Source organism: Neopelma chrysocephalum, unplaced genomic scaffold, assembly GCF_003984885.1.
Source record: "Neopelma chrysocephalum unplaced genomic scaffold, ASM398488v2 Primary Assembly neopelma1_26, whole genome shotgun sequence".
Lineage (NCBI taxonomy): Eukaryota > Metazoa > Chordata > Aves > Passeriformes > Pipridae > Neopelma > Neopelma chrysocephalum.
In genome coordinates, this window is record NW_020897695.1 from 12,924,961 (window position 1) to 12,944,636 (window position 19,676).

Here is a 19,676-nt window from a genome sequence, read left to right on the forward strand (position 1 = left end):
TTTATCTCTTTTTCCTTTTTTATCTTTATCTCTTTAATCAGTGTTTGCACAATATCTACAATGTTTGTCTGTGACAATACTCTTCGCAAATGTTATCCAAATACATTTTTATGAAATTACTGATAATTTGATTTTTTTTTATCATTTGGAACTATCAGATCACTGAAATTCATTAATGTTTATTTGTCTGCTTTAATATAGTTTCCTATATTGATGCAGCAGCTGCGTGCAGCCAGCAGCTGGGATATGTAAGTAACAATTATTTTAAATTAATATGTTCAAATTCAAAATTGTCACTGAATTTTATTAAAGATATTCATTAACAGGTTATTTGAGGAGTGTTTTAGTGTGTCAGATTGCTGTGGTATCTGACTGGCAGTATGATAGTGAATATAAGATGGAATTTTTTCAGCATTGAATTAATATATTACTATTCTACAGGACCAAAGATTATAGAAAATCTCTAAAATTTAATCTAGAAGTTATATAATATGGTGTAACAAATAGTGTTACCTAAAATCACTGAATAAGCCAACTCTATACCATAAAGGAGTAAAATAACTGTAATGATAGCTTTATTTTAAAACACCTGTCAGAAATATTTCAATATGATAGTGCCCTCTGCTGTTTATTTCATAAATGTTTTGTTATTTCAATTTTTTTCTTTAACGAAACATTTAAAACTAAGTTGCTGATACAGATTTGATTTCTGTTTTGTCAGCTGAGAAGTCTAAAATTATCTATAGGTGTTTTCTGTGTTATATGAAAACTGGACATGAGCCTGACAGATTAGTAAGACAAACTAAAGAATCTTCACTCTTCCATGCTAAAGAAAAGAAATGTCTTTGTGCTTGAATTTATTGCTAAAATGAGCTGAAATACTGAATTAATTGTTGACACAAAAAATCCCATAAATAAGAAGAAGGAAATCTGAGCTGTAAATAGGACATCAAATATTTCCTGCCCTTAGCAACCTACGTAAAATGTAAATGAGACATGATTGTTTTTGTTGTATTTTGTAAATAGTTTTTCTGCACCCACAAAATATTTATTTGATACGCAGACGTGCTAAAGTTGCTCGAGTGATTGGTTTACTGGCCTTACACACATCTGAACTTGGAGAAAATGTACCTGTTTCTGAGGTAACTTACCTTTTTTTTTCTTTATCAGGGAGTTTTGTTAATGCTTTTACTATTTATGTCAGAAGCTTTCACAGCTTTTTTTGTTTTGAACCCTGCTTTATTTTTTCCTCATATGTCTAAATTGGAATATAATCAATTAATTAAATGTGTAAATTTATGATCTCATTCTATATAGTTGTAGTTCTGGTCTTTACTAACCTGTGGCTGAACTACCCACCAGTGAGAAAACTCTAGCCTTTTTCTCTCCTTTTCATAAAATCAAATAATCACTGTCATGCTTCTTGTGTGTGTAGAAAGAAGAAACTGTCGCCATTGTTCGGTTATCCTGAAATGTAATTATTATAATTAGTATAAAAATAATGCAATTGATACTTAGGCACATTTTTTCCAAAAAATTAATTGAGATGGGAGTAATTTGAGATTCCTCACAGTTCTTGAAGAGTATATGTAATGAAGGGCAAGTAATTTTCTTTGGAGAAGAAAAGTATTTTTAATTCTTTTTTCATTTTGCATGGTCAGTAGTTGACTTATACAGAAGATTGATTAGACAAAATTATCTTACCGTCCTTTTTTGGATGTGACATATGCACACAGATTGAGAAACCTTGACAGAATGTACTATTTAATATTTGTTTAAAGTGTGACTGTGACATTATTTCTGCTTCATAAGGTGAAGCCAGAACTTGAATGTAATGGGTGTTTGAATGTGAGACCCAACTGCTAAACACAAGCTGTAAATATACCTCTGTGCTGTGCAGATCTGGCATGTAGGAACATACAGTTATTGGCTAATATTTGACTATTTTGGAAATGTGGCTATTTTGTTGATTTAGGTCCCTCTGGTTTCTTCTTAATGAATATTAAGAATATGATTATTTTGCTATATTGCTTAATGTTTTAATTCTGTAGTGAAAGCTGAACTCAAAACATTATAGTTCTTACCTGTTTGTCTTATAAAGTAACAAAATGGGGCAAGAGTCCTTATAGTTACAATCACTGAAGTTTGGTCAACGTCTTTCAATACTGACAGTTGCACGTCAGTTGAATTCCAGGTCACAATTTAAGTGCACTCTTGTATGTGACAGATTTTTTCTTTCTGATATATAACTTTTAAAAGTTCCAGTGAAAATACTCAAAAGTAATTTTGAGATGTTCATATAGCTTTTGGCTTCAGGTGTTTGTTAAGGTCCTTAGCACTAATATAATCAGTAATAGTTTCTCTAGCTTCCTATTTTCCACCATAGAAAACACATTTCCTACTCAGCTGTTGTATTTAAAAGCAATGGATTGAAGTAGTTATACACTGAGCTGTAATATTATTTTGTTCAAAATGTTTTCGATGGGTTTTTTTTATGTGAGCATAGTAATTATTCACAAATGAAATTTAGCATTTTTATAAGTATTCATGTACTTCAAAAACAAGTTAAATCTGGGACCAGTCCCATTCTTATGTGAATTAAAATTAGTTTTTATATACATTCAATAAGAAAATAAGGATTTATTCTTTAACAAATCTGAGTTCAAAATGCATGTACTATGCTTTATTTAATGGCGTTCATTCAGATTTTTTTTCTCACAAAGTAATATCTCTGAATTAAAAATATTTTAGAGTGGTTACACAAAATTAGAATGAGGAAAAAAATTGAATCCTGTATTTTCATGTCTTCAAATAATCTAAAATCTAATATCTAAAAATCTAGAATCAAATAACTGTGGGCAGTACACAAAACTTAACAGTTCATTTATAGGAAAAGTAGGAAGGAGTCATTTAGGAATTTCTCATCTACCGAGTTGTGTTCCACTCTCCTCCCTCCAGAGGAACTAGATGAACTGGTGAGTTTGTTGAACATTCTTGTTAACTCAGCTATTTTATGTTGTGTGATGCTTAAAAAAAGCACCACAAAGCAAACCTTTAAACCAGCCTTATAAACTGTATTAAATATAATACTGTAATTTATCCTCTTATATGAGCCAGCTGATACTCCAGCTGAAGTTTTTTGGTGGCTACTGTGATTTAGGAAATGTCAAAGTCAAGCTGTAGCTAGTCAGAACAACATAATCTAAAATGACTGATTCAGGTCTTACAGTCTGAAGATACAAGAATGATCTATCTATTGACAGGATTTTTTTGTGTGTTCTTTCCACTTCCATTCCTAGTAATTTCTAATACTCTTTGCTTTTTTTATCTGTTAAGTAGAGGTGATCTGTTTTAGCTCCAAAATTTGTTCCCACTTGTGAAAAGTCAGTTGAGAGCTTGTGAAGATGCTATTCTGGAATTATTTTTGTCCCCTACCTGTACCATGCTATTTATATCAAATTTTCATTCCAGTTTTTATCACTTAAGGATAGTTCCTCTATCTTTGAGGTTGAATGTGCACCATTAACTTTTTTAGTTGTTGTTAAAATGATTTTGTAAGTAGTAGTCACATTAAGCCCTGAAAGAAGCAGAAAAACTTTAGAAAGAAAAGAAGCCTCATCCTCATTTTAAAGGCTAAAATGAACTTTCATATACTGTATGCCAAAAGCCTTTAATTTGTTGTTTTTTGAAGAATTAGTGCTTTGGGGATTTTTTAAAGTTTTTATTCAGGTAATTGGGGAACAGCAGTTTCCTTTGAATGTAACCACCAGAGGTCACTAAAACACAAAAATAAATTCAAGTAAACTATTATTTCACAGACTTGACAAGCATGTAAACGTATAACTGTGTAGTATCTTTATTCTGCTGATGTATTCTAATATGTAGGTCATATTAGAAAAAAATAGAATAAATGAATATTTATATCTGTGAATTCACTTGCAGTTGATCTATTTCCAGTTAAGAACTTTTAAGAAGCATATTGCATTGATAAGAAAATATAAGACTGATCTTAGAATGCAATAGGGAAATTGTTCTCTTCTAAAACTGCAGATGAAGACATTTTATGTGGAATTTCTTCTATCATGCAGTTGCAATAAAAGTTTTTAATAGGTCAGTTTTTTTCTCACTTTTTTTTTTGTTTTCCTCATGGAATTGCCCTTTAGAAATCTGAAACATAGTTTCCTCTTATTTATTCCTAGTTTTCTTATGAAAACATCTAAACTTTAAAGTTTTATCTTTGTATTTAGATTTTGAAACAAATTCTTAAGATTCTGTAAAAAACAGATTCTTTCTTTCCAGTATTCTGTTCTTCATCTTACAGGAAGAAAAATTATTCTGTAGTTAGGGAAGCTTGTTTCTGTGTACACCTAATTTGGTTTATCTAATAAAAGAAGCTATTGTTCTTTCCTTTCTGTGAATATATCGAGCCTTCTGCCACCTAGGACACAGCCACTCCGATGTGACATTTCAGATGCAGTCTGAATTTTATTGAGAGATGATAGAGCAACTCAACAGAATGCTTCCATGTCAGGGAGCAGCGTGTTTCTCTGTCTGGTAGGAGACTACCCTGCAGTCCTTCTCTGCCTGTCCTTTCGGTGGCAAAATCTAGTCCTTTTCTTTACCTCTTTTAAATTTGCGAATTGGGAATATCAGTCTCACACTCTGACCTAGGGAGTTGTGTCTGGTTTTTTTTTTTTAACAGACCTGGGTCCACTGCTCTACCAAGTGCTTAAAGGGTTCAGAGAACCTGGTACAGCCTTCACACTGCAAGTTTTTTTGCAAAGCCTTTGGTATTCCGTGGACAAATTAATAAGCTAAATATTCCATGGACAATGACAGCATATTAGAGTATCTCAGTAACGTTGAACTTAGATTTCTTTGTCACAGTAGTGAATACCCAGATTTCTGTTTTCATCTAAATTGAAACTCCATGTAATTTAAGCCTTTTTATTTCTGATTTTTTATTAATGAATATTTTAGTGGTTGTTTTCCACTGCTGCAAAACAGCTGTAATGTTACAGGTGCAGTTGTATGACACGCGAACTCATATATGTACTCTTGCTAATCTGACTTTGTCTACATGGTTCTAGGTCTACAGTTTGTTGTCATTCAAATTCATCCAGAATGCCAATCTTAAGTCATGTTCCTAGCTTACTTCTCTGATAACTCCTGTTTCTAGGTCTGTCCATGTCTGCCCATATTGTAAGGAGTTGCAAATAAAAATGGTTTGATTTGGCCATTTATTCCCAACCTGTTTAGTTTTAATGTTGTTTTATTGTAAAACAAATTCCTTAGTCTGCTCGCACATGATCATAATTTTAGTGTATCCTTGTTTGTTTTCTCCAAAGGCACTTTCCTTGTTTTGTTCTAATATCTCTTATGTGAAAAAACCTAACCCAAAACAAAGCAAAACCCACCCCAATTTAAAGAAAGTCTGTAGGCAGGAGATGAAAGCTGTAGCAGAGTATGTGCACAAGTACTAACATGTGCACATACATGTGCCTACTGTTTTGTAAATTGATTAGAACTTTACAATTACCTTTCTGGCATAATCAGGATTGTCATTGGTAACAGCAAGAGGAGATTCAAATTTTTGAGTGACTTCTAGTAAACTTTCAACCTCTATAAAGTTTCTTCAATTTATTTTCAACAATCTGATTCACTGAATATAACTTACATATTTGCCTGGGGCACGTGGCAAGAAGACAAATGAAAAATTGACATTTCTCAGGTAAATTAGCAGAAACTCGTGGTGTGTTTGAGAAGAGTTCTTTTGAGTTCATAAACAAAATGGAAATAAATTAACAACTCTGAATCTGTCAAGCATGACAATTCTGAAATGTTGGAGAAAATATTAAGGCCTTTTATCATAATTGAAGATTTTTTTTCCTCATTCAAAAAATTATTTTTATCAATCCAATTAATTGGGCTTACTTTATGTTTGAAGTCCAAAACAGGGTGGTAATAGAAAACAGGGAAGTTCTCAACTAGGAAAGAGAAAACATTGCTGATTGCAGGATTAAATCGCTTTTTGCAATTTTGTTAAGTTAGTTGCCTGGCTGAAGCAAAATCTGTACCCTTTTAAAAGACATTTAATTGACACTGTTTTCATAGTCCATTAAATTTACTCTGTTTTCTTTGAGAGATGAAATAACACATTTTCCCATTAAAATTTCATAGTGGAGCTGCAAGTATATCTGTTTGCAATAGTGTTAATTTACTTCCTATGATAGTAAAAGTGTTGTGGGTATGGGATTTTTTCCTACAAGTCTGTTATTTTTGGGATAATGAAGATCTGTGCCCCTCAGACACTTTTCTTCAGCAGATAAATATCTACCTCTCTGGAAGGTGAATAGCTGTCTGGCAGACTTTTGTCAGTGTTTTGAATATTTCAGGATTCTAAACATAATTTATATGCCTCCTAAATTAATGTTATGAAACATCAAGTTAACTTTCTCCTTCAACTACTTCTATCATAAATACAATGGTGACCTGGAGTATTGTAAGCTTCAGAGAGACGCTTATTAAGGGTAACATATGTTAGGGGAAAAGACTGACCCTGAATTCACATCCATGTAAAGACTTCAGGAAATCAATGGGCATCCAGATTGTGTATCAGAGTTAAGAGGGAAAATAGCTTCCCATCAAATGTTTTGCTATTTAATACACACACACACTTATGGGAGCTTTGCTAAAGGCAATAGTGAACACAACTGTGTGCTAGATGCGGTGCTTGTCTATCTACCAGTCTTTCTGTATTCCACAGGTATGTATTGAAGTCACACGCTATTATGCAGTGGAGAGAAGTATTTTACTGTATGTACTTGCAGCTTTAGAGAAAGTGCATCTGTGTTGGGCTTCTCATGTTGTGGCTGAGTATTCTAAACATTGAGCTTTGGGATATTTGGGGTTTGCATTTTTTTGTTTTGATGAAATTTGGGGGTTTGTGTGGAAAAAAGTTCTAATTGATGAATTGTCACTATTGGCTGTGATCTTAAGATGAGTAATCAATAGGGATCTGATCTTCATTAGAAAGAGCTTTTCTTTTTAGCTCAGGCTCATTTTAACTTCCTGTTAATCTATTCTGTCATCCAGCAAAATGTGCAAATGCTTGTGCCAGCCCAAAGGAAGAGACAGAGCAAGACTGAGTCTGTTTTTGTTGGTGGTGGTGCTAGTCATATTGGTTTGAAATGGTTCAAATTATGGTTTCAAACTTAGAATGAATATCTGTGTGTAGCAAATGAGAATATATCATGGACTGGTGAAATGTGCAGTGTGGTCAATGTTAACAAATTTCCACAGCCAATAAATCTTTCTGTGTGTATTCCTTTTTTCTATCATTCATTTACCTGTCTTTCATTCAATTCAATTGGTAGGACTAGATGGAGAAGTGTGAGCTCATTCTTCTTTAAAAAATAAATTTGTATACCTACTAGTGTAATCAACCATATTCAAAATCATAGTGGTCTTCGATTTATACCCTACTTTTGAAGTTTTAGTGTGTTAATTGTACGTGTATTTTTTTGAGGAAAAAAAATTTATTTAAAAAAGAAATTGTTTTCATTTTGGCAATGATGAGATCTTGCCCAATGTTTCCTACTTGGGTGATCAGGTACAAAGCGTCAAGGTATTTTGAATTAAATACTTCTGGAGTTACTGGGTACAATTATTTCCAATTATAACTTCAAGGTGTTTTCTGATTACTGTTTTCCCATTTTTTCTTTCCAATAGAAAAATGATGGGATTTCTGTTAGATATTGTGGAGTTTGTTCCTCAGTGTCCAGTTTTGTTCAAATCCCTCCCTTACAATAAAGGGGAAGTAGATAATAGAGGGCAATAGGTGATGTAGGAAGTTTTAAGGGTTGATATGGGTAATGGGAGTGTCAGACTTGCAATAGCAAGTGCTAGCAAAACACTTCTGAAAGACTTCAAAGGTGCGTGCCTCTGATTTATTGTCAGTACCTAGTTGTTTGGAGTTACAAGGTGATTTTACTTAGGGTGTGCAAGCTCACTCTGAGTTTTTTGGTACCTTTTAAAAAAAAAACATCTGGAGCTGACCACTCTCAAAGCCAAAAAGCAGTGTTAATCCAGTTGACAGCTGCTTAGAATTTTGTGTTTTTATTGACAAAAGTTTGACTTGTGAAATCGTGATTTCTTTTCATATATCTAGATTTTAAACAATTGAGCAACACGAATTGACTTGTGTCGAGTTCTATTATATGTTTGTTGAATGTATTTTTTGAAGCTGGGGGAACTCCACTTTTGATATTGCTGTGCAACTTTTTAATGTTTGTTATTTCAAGAGTAAACTTATTTGTATGAAGTAGAACACTAAAATCAATCTTCATTTTGGAGTGAAACACTGAAAAAACCCCTTACCTTCGTTCTTCTGTATAATGCTGTGAAACTGGTGCACAATTTGGGTGTAAGATTGCTGTTAGCATAAAACAATCATCAAATACAGTTTAAAATGCAGCTGTTTAAACTATTTTATGACATTCTATAATTCCATTTTTTCTTCCATTCTATGCATTATGATGTAAATGTACAGCGAGGAATACACTTTTAAGTCCTACTTAATTAAAATGTTTTACATGTGGAGTTAGAAGTAGTATTTTTTCACTATAATACAATTGTGTTCTAAAGTAATATTTCTTACACTTTTTTTACTTAAATTCTGTGGTACTGAAGTTATGGTTTAAGCAGATTATTCCTAGCTTTTATAGATGAATGATTCCTATTGAGGGGAGTTTTACATGCACTATAGAACTGTAGAATCAGTAATTTCTTTTAATGTTAATGGGAATTATGTCTAGTGAGGGCTAAAAAACCTGAGATGCATCATCTCTTATTTTCCATTTCAGAACTGGAAATATGCAAAGAAATTTATACTGTGCAAAACTTACTAGGAAGCAGAGCTTGACCCAATAGTTCTTACTTTTTAGTGACAAGATAAGCATAACTGTTAGGCTAATAAATAATGCTTACAGTGTCAACATTGAGTTATGTTTTTCCTTCAATCCGGTTGCATAGAAAACTTATAGAAATAATTACATATCTTTTAACTTTTCTATCCCTAAGTCAACCTATTTCATGTTTTACCAAGAACAAAGTTTGTTCTTAAGTAAGAGTGTAAGAGAAGAAAGAAATACTTCATGGATTAGTTTGTGCATCCTTTCCTAGGGCTGCAAAGAAAAAAAAACTGGAAGCTTCTTTGATTTGGAAGGCAACTGGAGGATTCTTTGCTAGGATTTACCTTTTTGTTTTGATCCTACAGTGATAAGCAGTTTCAGGTTAATTTACTTCCAGAGGAAAACAATGATTATGTGACGTTTACCATGAGTCTGACAGATACCTTTATTATGTATGTATTGTGCAGTGGGAAGCTTATTTTTTCTGACTGTTATGTTATGTAGGCTTTTGCTGAACTAATTTCATTTTTTCTCTCCTCTGGCATTGTTTTCCTGAGGCTTTAGAATACCTTTGTGCCCAGTTCTGTAGTTTTGTCTTTATGGATTGTATTTGGGACCCTAAACTGAAAATGTTCTGTGATTTCTGAGAGTTTTTTGGCTTTATTCACACACAGGGAGAGCAAGATGTCTATGTATTTTAATTTTTTCCTTAAATTAAAAAAAATCAAGACAAGTAAAATCAAACCCCGTACACAAAATTTAAGCTACCTTGCTGTTATTTTCATAAACATATAAAGGTGGGTACCCTGAAATGTTAAAAAATCGAAAGATTCAGACTGTCAGTTGTACTAAATGAATGTGATGTTAACAAATAAACCGTCAGCCACTGCACCAGTTGGCTCTGGGAATATACCCTTAGCTTTCTTGGTAAACCTTGTACTCTTGAGAGCACTGAGTATTGTTATAAAGAGGAAAAAATTCCAAATATTCTAAGCCTCGAGAGCACTTACTGCCTGCAGTTCCTTCTCTCTACTTAAAATTACACAGCTAAACCCTACTTAGAAAATGGAGCGGAGATACTTGAACAATCCTTATTTTTGCAGCTAGCAAGCAGATCTGTCAGGTAACGGAGCCTACTTTCTCATGAATTGAGTTACAGCTGGATTACTTTTAAACTTAATTACATAAAGACTACCTTTTAGCATATTCACCTCTTCCTTTGTTAACTATCACAAAGTTTAAACAGAACATCTTGGTTTAGGCAGGTGTGTTCATAATAATCTCTGAGGTTTTTTCTGTATGCAGTTATGTTCAACATGTTTTCATGTATTTATTCTCTATTTAAAAAGAAATGAGTTTGTACCACAACTTCTATATCATTTTTATATTGCTATTTTGCTTCTAGAGGCTTCAAAAAAACAGTACATCCATTTATTTATTTTAATTTTTTTTTTACTCTGGCTTAGTTTCGTAGAAATTGGGTAAGAGGATTGAAATGATTGCAAGGAAGTAGACAACGCTGAAATTATTGTCTAAATGCTTCTCTTTTCTTTTTATGCTACCCTGGTTTTCATGAAAGTGCAGCACATCAAAGTAAGAGTATAGAATTTTGTATGGTTATGCATCATGAGACAGAGATATGAATTTGTCGCATGTGGTGTAGATTTAAATTAGACATGTTCTTTCACTGGTATTTTTTTGTGTCATGGGTAGATGTTGGTCTTTGCTTGTTGAATCAGTTTTGTTACTTTCACTGGTGTACTGTGGGTAAATTTCATAGAATAAGAAATGAAAATTAAGGTAAATGTAAAAATAAATAGTTTGAAAATAATATGTTTTTCTCACTTCTTAGATTGATGAAAGGGCTGTCTTACTTTCAAATAGCTTTTCTAGCTAATTAAAACATTTTTAATGTGTTAAAGAAGAGGTATGCTACAGGGCAAAGAATTTTATTTAATTATTAAAAAGACAGCTCCAGCAGATCATTTTAAGTTTATTATGTCTAAGACAAATCTGTTTATTATGTTTACAGTCTGTTATTTCTCCGTTTACCATTTTTCTCTGGTTTACTGTACAACTGACACCTGTTACTTTAAAAGTAAATGAATATGTCACATACACTGAAGATATGCTTGAGGTGTGAAGGGCTAGATGAACTAGACGGAATATTGTTTCTGTAGTTAAAATAACCTAGCAGGAACAATTTTTTTTCTGTGGAAGGAATTAAATATTTGCTTTTCTTACATTGTTACAGTATCAGCAGAACCATTAAATATGTACGGAAAAAGAAATGTGAAGTTGGCATTCTTGCTGTGAGCAAGAGAGACCACGTGGAAAAAAATTTCATGCCTAAGCTTCTTGACATGAAACATGATTCTTTCCATCATTTCTGGAAAACACATATCTATGTGAGGTTTTAAATATTTCCTGGCATAACTTGGATATGGTTTACATGATGTTTGCAAAGCCAGGTCATATAATGTTGCAATTCTCTCTTGTGTTGTTCTAAAGTTCTTTTCTTTATTAAAGCCTGACATAGCTGAAAATTTGGTTTTAATATATTTTTGGTACTTTAATTTTCTTTTGCAGCAACCAACTCCGGGTCGATGCAAGCTGTTGTACAATTTGCTCATTGAAGTGTTTAGCTCTTATAACTAAATGCATACCTTAAAGAATTAACCTAAAAGAAATCCCTTCTTCCATCTCGTTTTGTCTTGCGTTTGCGAATTAATCAAATCATAGACTAGTAACTCTAGTTATGTGCTCTAAAGCACATAGTTGCTTGATTGACACAATTAGGCTACAACATGTTTTTGTGATAGATAGCACACTGCTGGTAGCTGAAAAGCCTAATTTCCTGCTGTCTTCTGATTACTGCATTAAAAGACGCTCAAACCAGGCCCAGTGTTACGGGAGATCACTTATATGTTGGCTGTAGTTCTAGCTTTTCCTCTATCATCTGGAAAAAAAATGTTATTTTAGTCTGAAACACATTTAAAAAAGAATTTGGTAGGAAAGAAGGAATTTTTTATCCAACTGTTGTTTGGTCTAGTTTGGACCTTCACCAAGCAGAATGAGGGCATTTGCAGTACTCAAAGGGAACTAATTTCAAAGAAAATTTATGGGAAATCTTTGAAGTCTATAGATTTTTTTTAAAATATGAGAAATTCCACATAGAATTAATCAATGTAAGATATTCTGCATCGATATTTTATTAGTGGGCATTGGTCATCAACATGGCTTCTAGAAAGTGGTAGCAGGCCCGCTACTTGGAAGCAGATGATGACTTAGAATAACTTCAAGTAGACTTATGAATAGAATAAAAATCCAGGAACATGATATTCAGAAAAGGCAAGGATGAATGGTAGAAACTTGCATATAATGAGGATAGTTAAATACAGGGAAATAACAAGGGAGAGAAGGTGAAAAAAAGAAAAAGACCTCTTCCTTGGATATTCCTGCAAATTCTTATTCTGCGAAGACTGGTTTCTAGTTCCAGTTTACATCTTTATTGGCAGCTCCAGTTGATTGCCACTGACATCAGTTTAGAAGGCAGAAATCTTTGCTTTTTGGACTCCTGAGCGATCTTTATCTTTCCTTGCCCTTGGCAAAAATGAAAACAGGATCTCTTTCCTGTTTGAAGCAAATATTTTTACCTGGTTCTTCCTGTTTCAAATTTTAAAAGCTTCAAATTTAAGAGCTGGAGTGGAAATCAGATATGAACATCTGCAATTGAGTTCATGTAATCATACATCTGGCATTACAGATTAGGAGAAGAAGTAACTAATTTTTTTTTCTTAAAAATAGCAAACAAGGAAGCTCCAAAGTTTGTTGACAGTACTTTTACATGCATTTTTAATTTGTTAGTAAACATAGGAGATTTGTAAGTTAATTGCTACTGTTTGTGTCTGATTGTATCCCTCTGGGGCCTTGAGTTGATTCCAAAGCAAGTTGAACCTTCATTTGAATTCATGACGTCTGGTTTGGCTACTCATCTAAGATCTCTTTCTACGGCAGTTATGCAAAAGTTGAAAAGACAAGAGTTTTCGTGATGAATCAATTTTGCATTGTATTCTACCTGGAGAAGTGTAACACCTCCATCTTATAGTGCTCTCTGGAAGAGTTCTAGAGAAGTTGCAATATGTTTTTAATTTGCTTTCTTTTTTTTCTTTTTCTACATTTTGGACAGCGTTAATACCACATCCATAGTCTCATGGTCAGACTTCCTTTCAGTCCTCCATATTTCATGACAGTTTTAGTCAAGATGTTCAGAGAAAGCTGGTCATTTTTATTTTCATGTACCATTTCAAAGATGAGTACTTGATGTGAATATTAGTCTAGTTTCTTTTCTGATTAGTGACAATATAACCATGGCATACTTTCTCAGCCTGGTGAGAGTGCTTTTCTCGGAGGAAGGTGAGATTGCTTTGCCATTACTCGCCCATGTTACATGATGTGTTTGTACTCACAAGAAAATCAACTGAAAAGTAATTTCCATTATGCTTGAGGCATAGAAATTTATCATTATAAAGGTTTGCAGAATTATAAATATATTTTTATTTCCACTAATACTTGCTGACAGTCATAGTAATAGATCAAAGATGTATTAATGTTGTAAATCTGTACATTTGCACTTTACATTTTAAGGCATAAAATACCTTCTCTTTTTGAACATGCTGCAATTTCCACTTGTGGATTCTTAAAACATCAGGGAAAGTTCTAGATATAGCTTGAAAGGGATTGAGAATCTGCAACAAGTAGTGTATCAATCCACACACTATTGTCATAAATGAAGGCAGTGACTGTCTATCCAGATAAGAAGCTTTTTTCTTTCTTCTCTTATTGTTACTGTATTATATCCATCCAGTTGGACAGCTGGTGTAAAAGGTGTAGGTAATTTATTAAATTTAAAATGCTTTTACCTGGGCTTGCAGTTCATTACTATTTACTTCTATGAAAGGGAAAATGTAGGCAGGTTGGAAAGGAAAAAAAAGTACTATAGGAAACCAGGAGACTTCGTCAGTCTGTAGTTAAAATAAATTTGATTTTTCTGTTGTGCCTTTTTCTACACACACTGTGGTACTTTCTTTACCTAAAATTTATACCTTTAACATTGAATCAAAGTCTTTAGACAGATCTTTTTTTTCAAGTTTTATATTTTTGCTTAGGAAAGGATGAAAGAATGTTTTAAATCTTGTGGAAATCACTATTGTCAAGATTAGACATTTCCTGTCAAGAGCAGGAAACAGTTTGTCCTTTTATGACATTTAAATTGTGTTCTTAAAATGATGTATTAATGAATATATTATATAACATTCAATGTATTTTTAAAAAATTGTGTATCTATATAATTGTGCTTATAATATAGATGATGAATCACAACTTCCTGTTTCATTGCTTCCATTGCAGAGGAGACAAGTAGATCTTCTTAAGTTGGTTCTTAACACAGACACTCTGCCAGTTCAGTCTGTGACATATTCTGTGAGCCCCCGTTTCCTGCACTTGTACAATATTCGATTACTTAATTGTGTTCAGTTAAGAGAGAGGCAATTCTCCAGACTGTATGCTCTCTAGAGAAAAAGAGGTCATTATCTGATTATGGTAAATATAGACTTGTATTTGAGAGATCGTGAGTATCCTCTGTAACATGTAGTAATTATTTAATGTTCAGTGCCTTCTGCCATAATACCCCATTCTTGTTACAGATCTACTTACAGTTACTAAAATTAACCTCTAATGGACAAATCTATTATCATATATGAAGATGATAACTAAGATTTCATGCAACTACTGTTTAACAAAGATGTAACAATTTTAGAACAAGTCAGTCACTAATGGCTCAGATTTCTTCAAACACAACTTCTCTCTTGTTTAATAAACCATTTCTTGTTCAAATAAAATCTGGAATTTATTGCAGTGTTGACTAGCTTTTTGGAAGTTTTTTTTAGTGCACAGGAAAGGAAATAATTTCTTAGTTTGAATTTTGTGAACTCAGTTAACTTTTTCATTCATATACAAGAAAAGTGTAGGGATTGAAATATCAGGAGAATGACTTCCTTTTCTTATCACTACAGTGTAAAAAATAATACTAGAATAACTTCAGAATAAAAATAATAACTCATCCCAAAATCTTGAAGGAGAGTGAGAAACAGTAATTTCTGTTCACCATTATGAAATATTTTTCTTTGATTTAATTTTCATTAATTTCAAATCATAAATTCTTAATTTTAATGGCAAATGAAAAACCCTCACAGAAGATGAATAATCTATCTAGTATATTTAATGTTGATGGCAGTTTTGTTGAATTTCAACTGAGTGATGAGGCAGCCAAACAGAACTTAGTACAAGTGAACATAGGAATTGTTTATTACATACAAAGGTTAATTCATGATTTTTTTAATAGAACATAGGGTTCTGAGAGTTGTAGGACAGCATACATAAATGTATTTAGATAGTGTGTTGTCCAAATTTAGCAATATATTAACCATGCTTTGGGAAAATAAATATTGCAGGTGCTAAACAGGATTAGCATTGATATGGGGTTTTCTGCTGGTTGAGGTTCATCATTAAAGCTGATAATTTTGAGCAGCCTGCCTTGATCCTCTATAGCAGATGTGCAGTTTGATTTGTATTTTCTTCAAGTCCTGCCTGCAAACAAACAAGTGTAATTTATGTATCATGATGATTTAATGTCCCATCTAGTCTGCTGGGACTATTGTCAGCAGCTCATGTTATCACACGGTTCATCAATTTTATGTAGTTTAAATACTATCTCGTGGCATGTTCGCTCTCAGTCTAAAGAGACAAAGCTAAGAAATGCCACAGTGCTGAGGTACTTTTAGCGGTATTGATTCCACAGTGAAAGTAGTTCCCAAAATATATTTATTCACAAAGCTAGAGTAATTCTGTATTGCTATAGAAAGGAAAGCTAATAAAGAAGAAAATGCTGTCATTATGTGTTCATCATTTAGTGCAGAATTGCACTTGAACCAGCTTGACTACTACTTTCTCAAACTGACATATTAGAAGCTTTAAAGCCTACTGATATATTTATTTCTTAAATATGAAAGTGAAGCTCTCTCTGAATGGCAGACTATTTAAAGTTCCTGAATAAAATTCATAGAAATGCTCTGAAAGCAGTTAAAGAAAACAGTTAATGAACATAGCATTACATAAAAAAAGGGGAGAAAGTCAAAGTTTATTTAGTAGATCTGTCTGCTTTGATTTCAGGACTGCATTTGCAGTTTTTATGTAATGTCGCTGTGCAAAGATTGCAGTTATGAAGCTGCTAAGGTCAGAAGGTGAAGTAAAATCAAGGAAAGTTGAGGATAAAAACTCTTAAGTGCTCTGGGGAAGAAAAAGTGCTTTATTGCCAAATATATCTGTAAACTATTTAAAAAGAAAAAGGGATAAAAAGGACATTTTATAACTTTTAGGACTGGAAAGTGTTGATACCTAGGATGATAGTTAAATTCTGTGAACTCCTTGTGAGGATAGAGTACTTTTTTTTATGGAAGATTTTGTTATGAGGAGACAGTTTTCACTTAGGAAGGCTTTCTGCCTAAAAGGTGACTCTCTCAAAGGCAGTTTCAATGCTTTGTTTCCCTACCCACATAGCAAGAGAAGTTCTCAGCCTCTCTGATATGTGAGAGGAGAGAGTTAACGCTTACAGAAATGCTACAGGGCCATTGTGGCGGGGAGAGTCAGCGGGGGCCAGCAATGATAAAGCCTGGGAGCCAACAGGGGCTTTTTCTCCCTGGGGCTCAGTGTTCATTGTAGCACTGTTAGGTTTCTGTAAGTTTTGGTGTTCTGGCCTTCTAAATAAACTTTTTTGAATTCTTTCCACTGCCTTGGCATTTCTGGGGATACGTGTGTGCGTATCTTACTCCTGATTTTTTTGTTGTTTTGTTTGTTTTGTTTTGTTTCATTTGCTACCTGATTCACCTATCAGTTCCCTATATGCTTTTTGCGAATGTCTGTGATGGGATCTTCACAGAGCATTTTCTTGCAAAGTTTGCTAAAATGAGACTAAATTTCACAGATTATTTTCTTGAAACTTTTGAGACCTTTGTGTCATTATTTTTCCTCTTTCTATATAGATGCAAAATAACAGTAAGGTTGGAGACTGCAAAAATACTGACTTACAAAAACATAAATTATATTTCATATTAGCAAAGGATTTAGGAGACAAGAACATTTGTTTACAGGGGAAGTGATTTTCTAAATTTGTCACCATAAAAAAGAAATTTTAATGAAAGCAATCCAGAATCCAGCAACATATGAGTAGTTTTCTGATACAGATCTCTAGAAGATGATGTCTTGTGATAAAGATGAAGTGACTTATAAGATTTTGATAAGGATTGAGGCAGTTTCTGATATCAGGATAATATCAGGATATTCTGGTATTCTTAACTGCAAGTCAGGGATGATAATGAATATACCTTCAGGTTTTTCAAGATTATGTACATTTTTACTGGTTCTCTTTCAGAGCAACAGAATTTTTGTCTTCTGCCTAACATACTTCAGTTAAAATTATTACTATGTGTTACTGTTTTGCTATGTGCTTGTACTTCGTGGGTAAAAACTTAAATTATGGTTGGGTTTTTTTAAATTGGTAAATATATAGCATACATGTATTCCATCAAGAATTTAATAACATATTACATTTTTTTGTTGGGGTGTATGCATAATAACAGATTTGCTATCTGTGTGGCAATTAGCAGCAGCCAATGAATGTGTTTGGCATTTATATTCATCACTTTAAACAGAGTGAGATCTATGTTCAAAATAACAATTTTCTTTAGCTTTCTGAAAAAACCTCAAAGTAACGCTTTCTTTTTAGCTGCTTTTTGCGTAATGACTAGATGAGGCTGTGTTTTGCTAGGCCTTTTGAGAGTGTGGGAAGAGAGGGCATGTTTTGAAAGCAGAGAGCCAGGACTGTTTCAGGTAACCTTTGCCTTTGGCCAAACACTTCTCACGATTTGTGAGAAAACCACAATGTTGCTGTTGTGGTTTGTTTTGTTTGATGCTGGCAGAATGGTTTTGGTGGTTTTTGCCTGTTTTAGTTTTCACTTCTTTTTCTCCTGTGCTACTCAATGTGCTTGGGTTGAAGTGCTGTTTGTATTCAAATAAGGCTGCAAACTGTGAGTTCTTTGAGATGAGTCATCAAAGTCTGTGCTCCTTGTGCTCTGTGTAGAGATAATACAATACTTGCCTAACTGGGAAAAACACCAGATCACTTTTTTCCAATTCATTAACTCTTCCCTATTGTTTGACCATATTAAAAGTAGTTTTAAACTAGAAGAGAACAGTGAAAAAAAATCTATTACATTATTTTATTGTGATTTGATTAGTTAGATGATCTTTGTTGTATCAATGCTTCTACCTCTTAACAGGTATTTGTAGCATCATCAAATATAAGGCCTAGACTCAGTGACTTTGGGACAGGACTGTCACAGAGTCAGTCCCACTTTAACATATTTTTAAACAAACCCATTTTTAAAAAATCCATTGTTCTCTACTAAAACATTCAGTAAACACATGAAATGTGTCAATGATACTGCTGATAATGTTTTTGCTGTTTAAAGAGGAAGGGGAAAGTTCCTAAGCAGAAGAATGAAATAAAATTCATTCTCAATTTGTTACGGAGATTGTAATAGATGTTTTCTACTACCTTGTTTTCTGTGTAATAGGGAAACAATAAGTATTATTATTTACCTGAACTACTGTTTTTTAGCTGTTTCCATAGGCTAAGACACATTGTAGTAATATTTTCTCTGTTTAATTAAAATAAAAAAGTAGTGCAAGCTATGTCACACTTCACATTTGAAGTAGGAATTAAGTTGACAGTTTCCAAGGTTAAAATGGAATAATATGTGCAATATTTTATTTAAAGTACATAAAAGTAACCTCAGATCTCACTTTGCATATCGTGCAAACTATTGGAAGTCACTGACTTCCCTAGTAGTATCTGTTTACAGAGCTTATTTGCTGTATCTCATAAGTGCTTTAAGAGTATTGGAACCAAATCCTTCCAAATAGAGAAAAGAACTACTTAAGGGACATAGAAAGTGTGTTAAATCCATCTTTTTTTCCTACTCTCTTGCAAGGCACACGTTTTGGAGCATGGGGGACACGTAGATCCATCTTTCTTAAACAACTGGCTTCTATACTGCTAAATGCTTGCTATATGTAGGAGCACATTTGGGTTTTGGGGAACAGATAGCATCCTGTTCAGTTTAACAGGTGGTAGTTCAAAGGTCCTTCGTTTCTTGAATGAGTCCAGCATTAAACATTAGGTTGAAATCAGTTCCTTGTGTGTATGGGAAAGTGATTTCTTACCAGGTCACCTGCACAAGATGAATCAGATTTTCCAATTTCCCTCCACCCCTCATTATAAATATTATATATATGTATCTCTGCTTTGCATACAGAAACTCTTGAAGTACAGAAAACTAAAATCATATGTCCAGTTCTTACACAGTGAGTTGTCTATAAACTCAGAGATCAGGAGACAAAACTTTAATAGTTCTTTACCTTTTGATTTAATATCTACACAAAAGACATCATTAGAGGGTTTTTGTTACTTGTTCTCTTTGTAACCTGATGGTGAGCATTTTAGATCTTCTAACAGAAATACAGGAACAGCAAGTAGGCTTTTTTTTTTCCATTGTCCTGAAGGAAAGGAAAGAATGGATAGCTGACAATTTGTCACCTAGCCTATTTCCTTGTTGCATTTTTCTCCATGTTGTATATATAATGTTT

At 33.3% G+C, this 19,676-nt stretch overlaps 1 protein-coding gene across 10 annotated transcripts in view; it reads left to right on the top strand.

Moving 5' to 3' along the window:
• Positions 1-19,676, top strand: part of ULK4 (unc-51 like kinase 4) — a 229,890-nt gene that overhangs the window by 25,288 nt on the left and 184,926 nt on the right. For all 10 annotated transcript variants that reach the window (XR_003533025.1, XR_003533023.1, XM_027675600.1 and 7 more), the window contains exons 16-17: positions 202-248; positions 1,064-1,142. Coding sequence is in view for 8 of the 10 variants with exons in the window: in XM_027675600.1 (XP_027531401.1) it covers positions 202-248; positions 1,064-1,142 (126 nt within the window). In the remaining 2 variants the exon portion in view is untranslated. The remainder of the gene's footprint in view (positions 1-201; positions 249-1,063; positions 1,143-19,676) is intronic.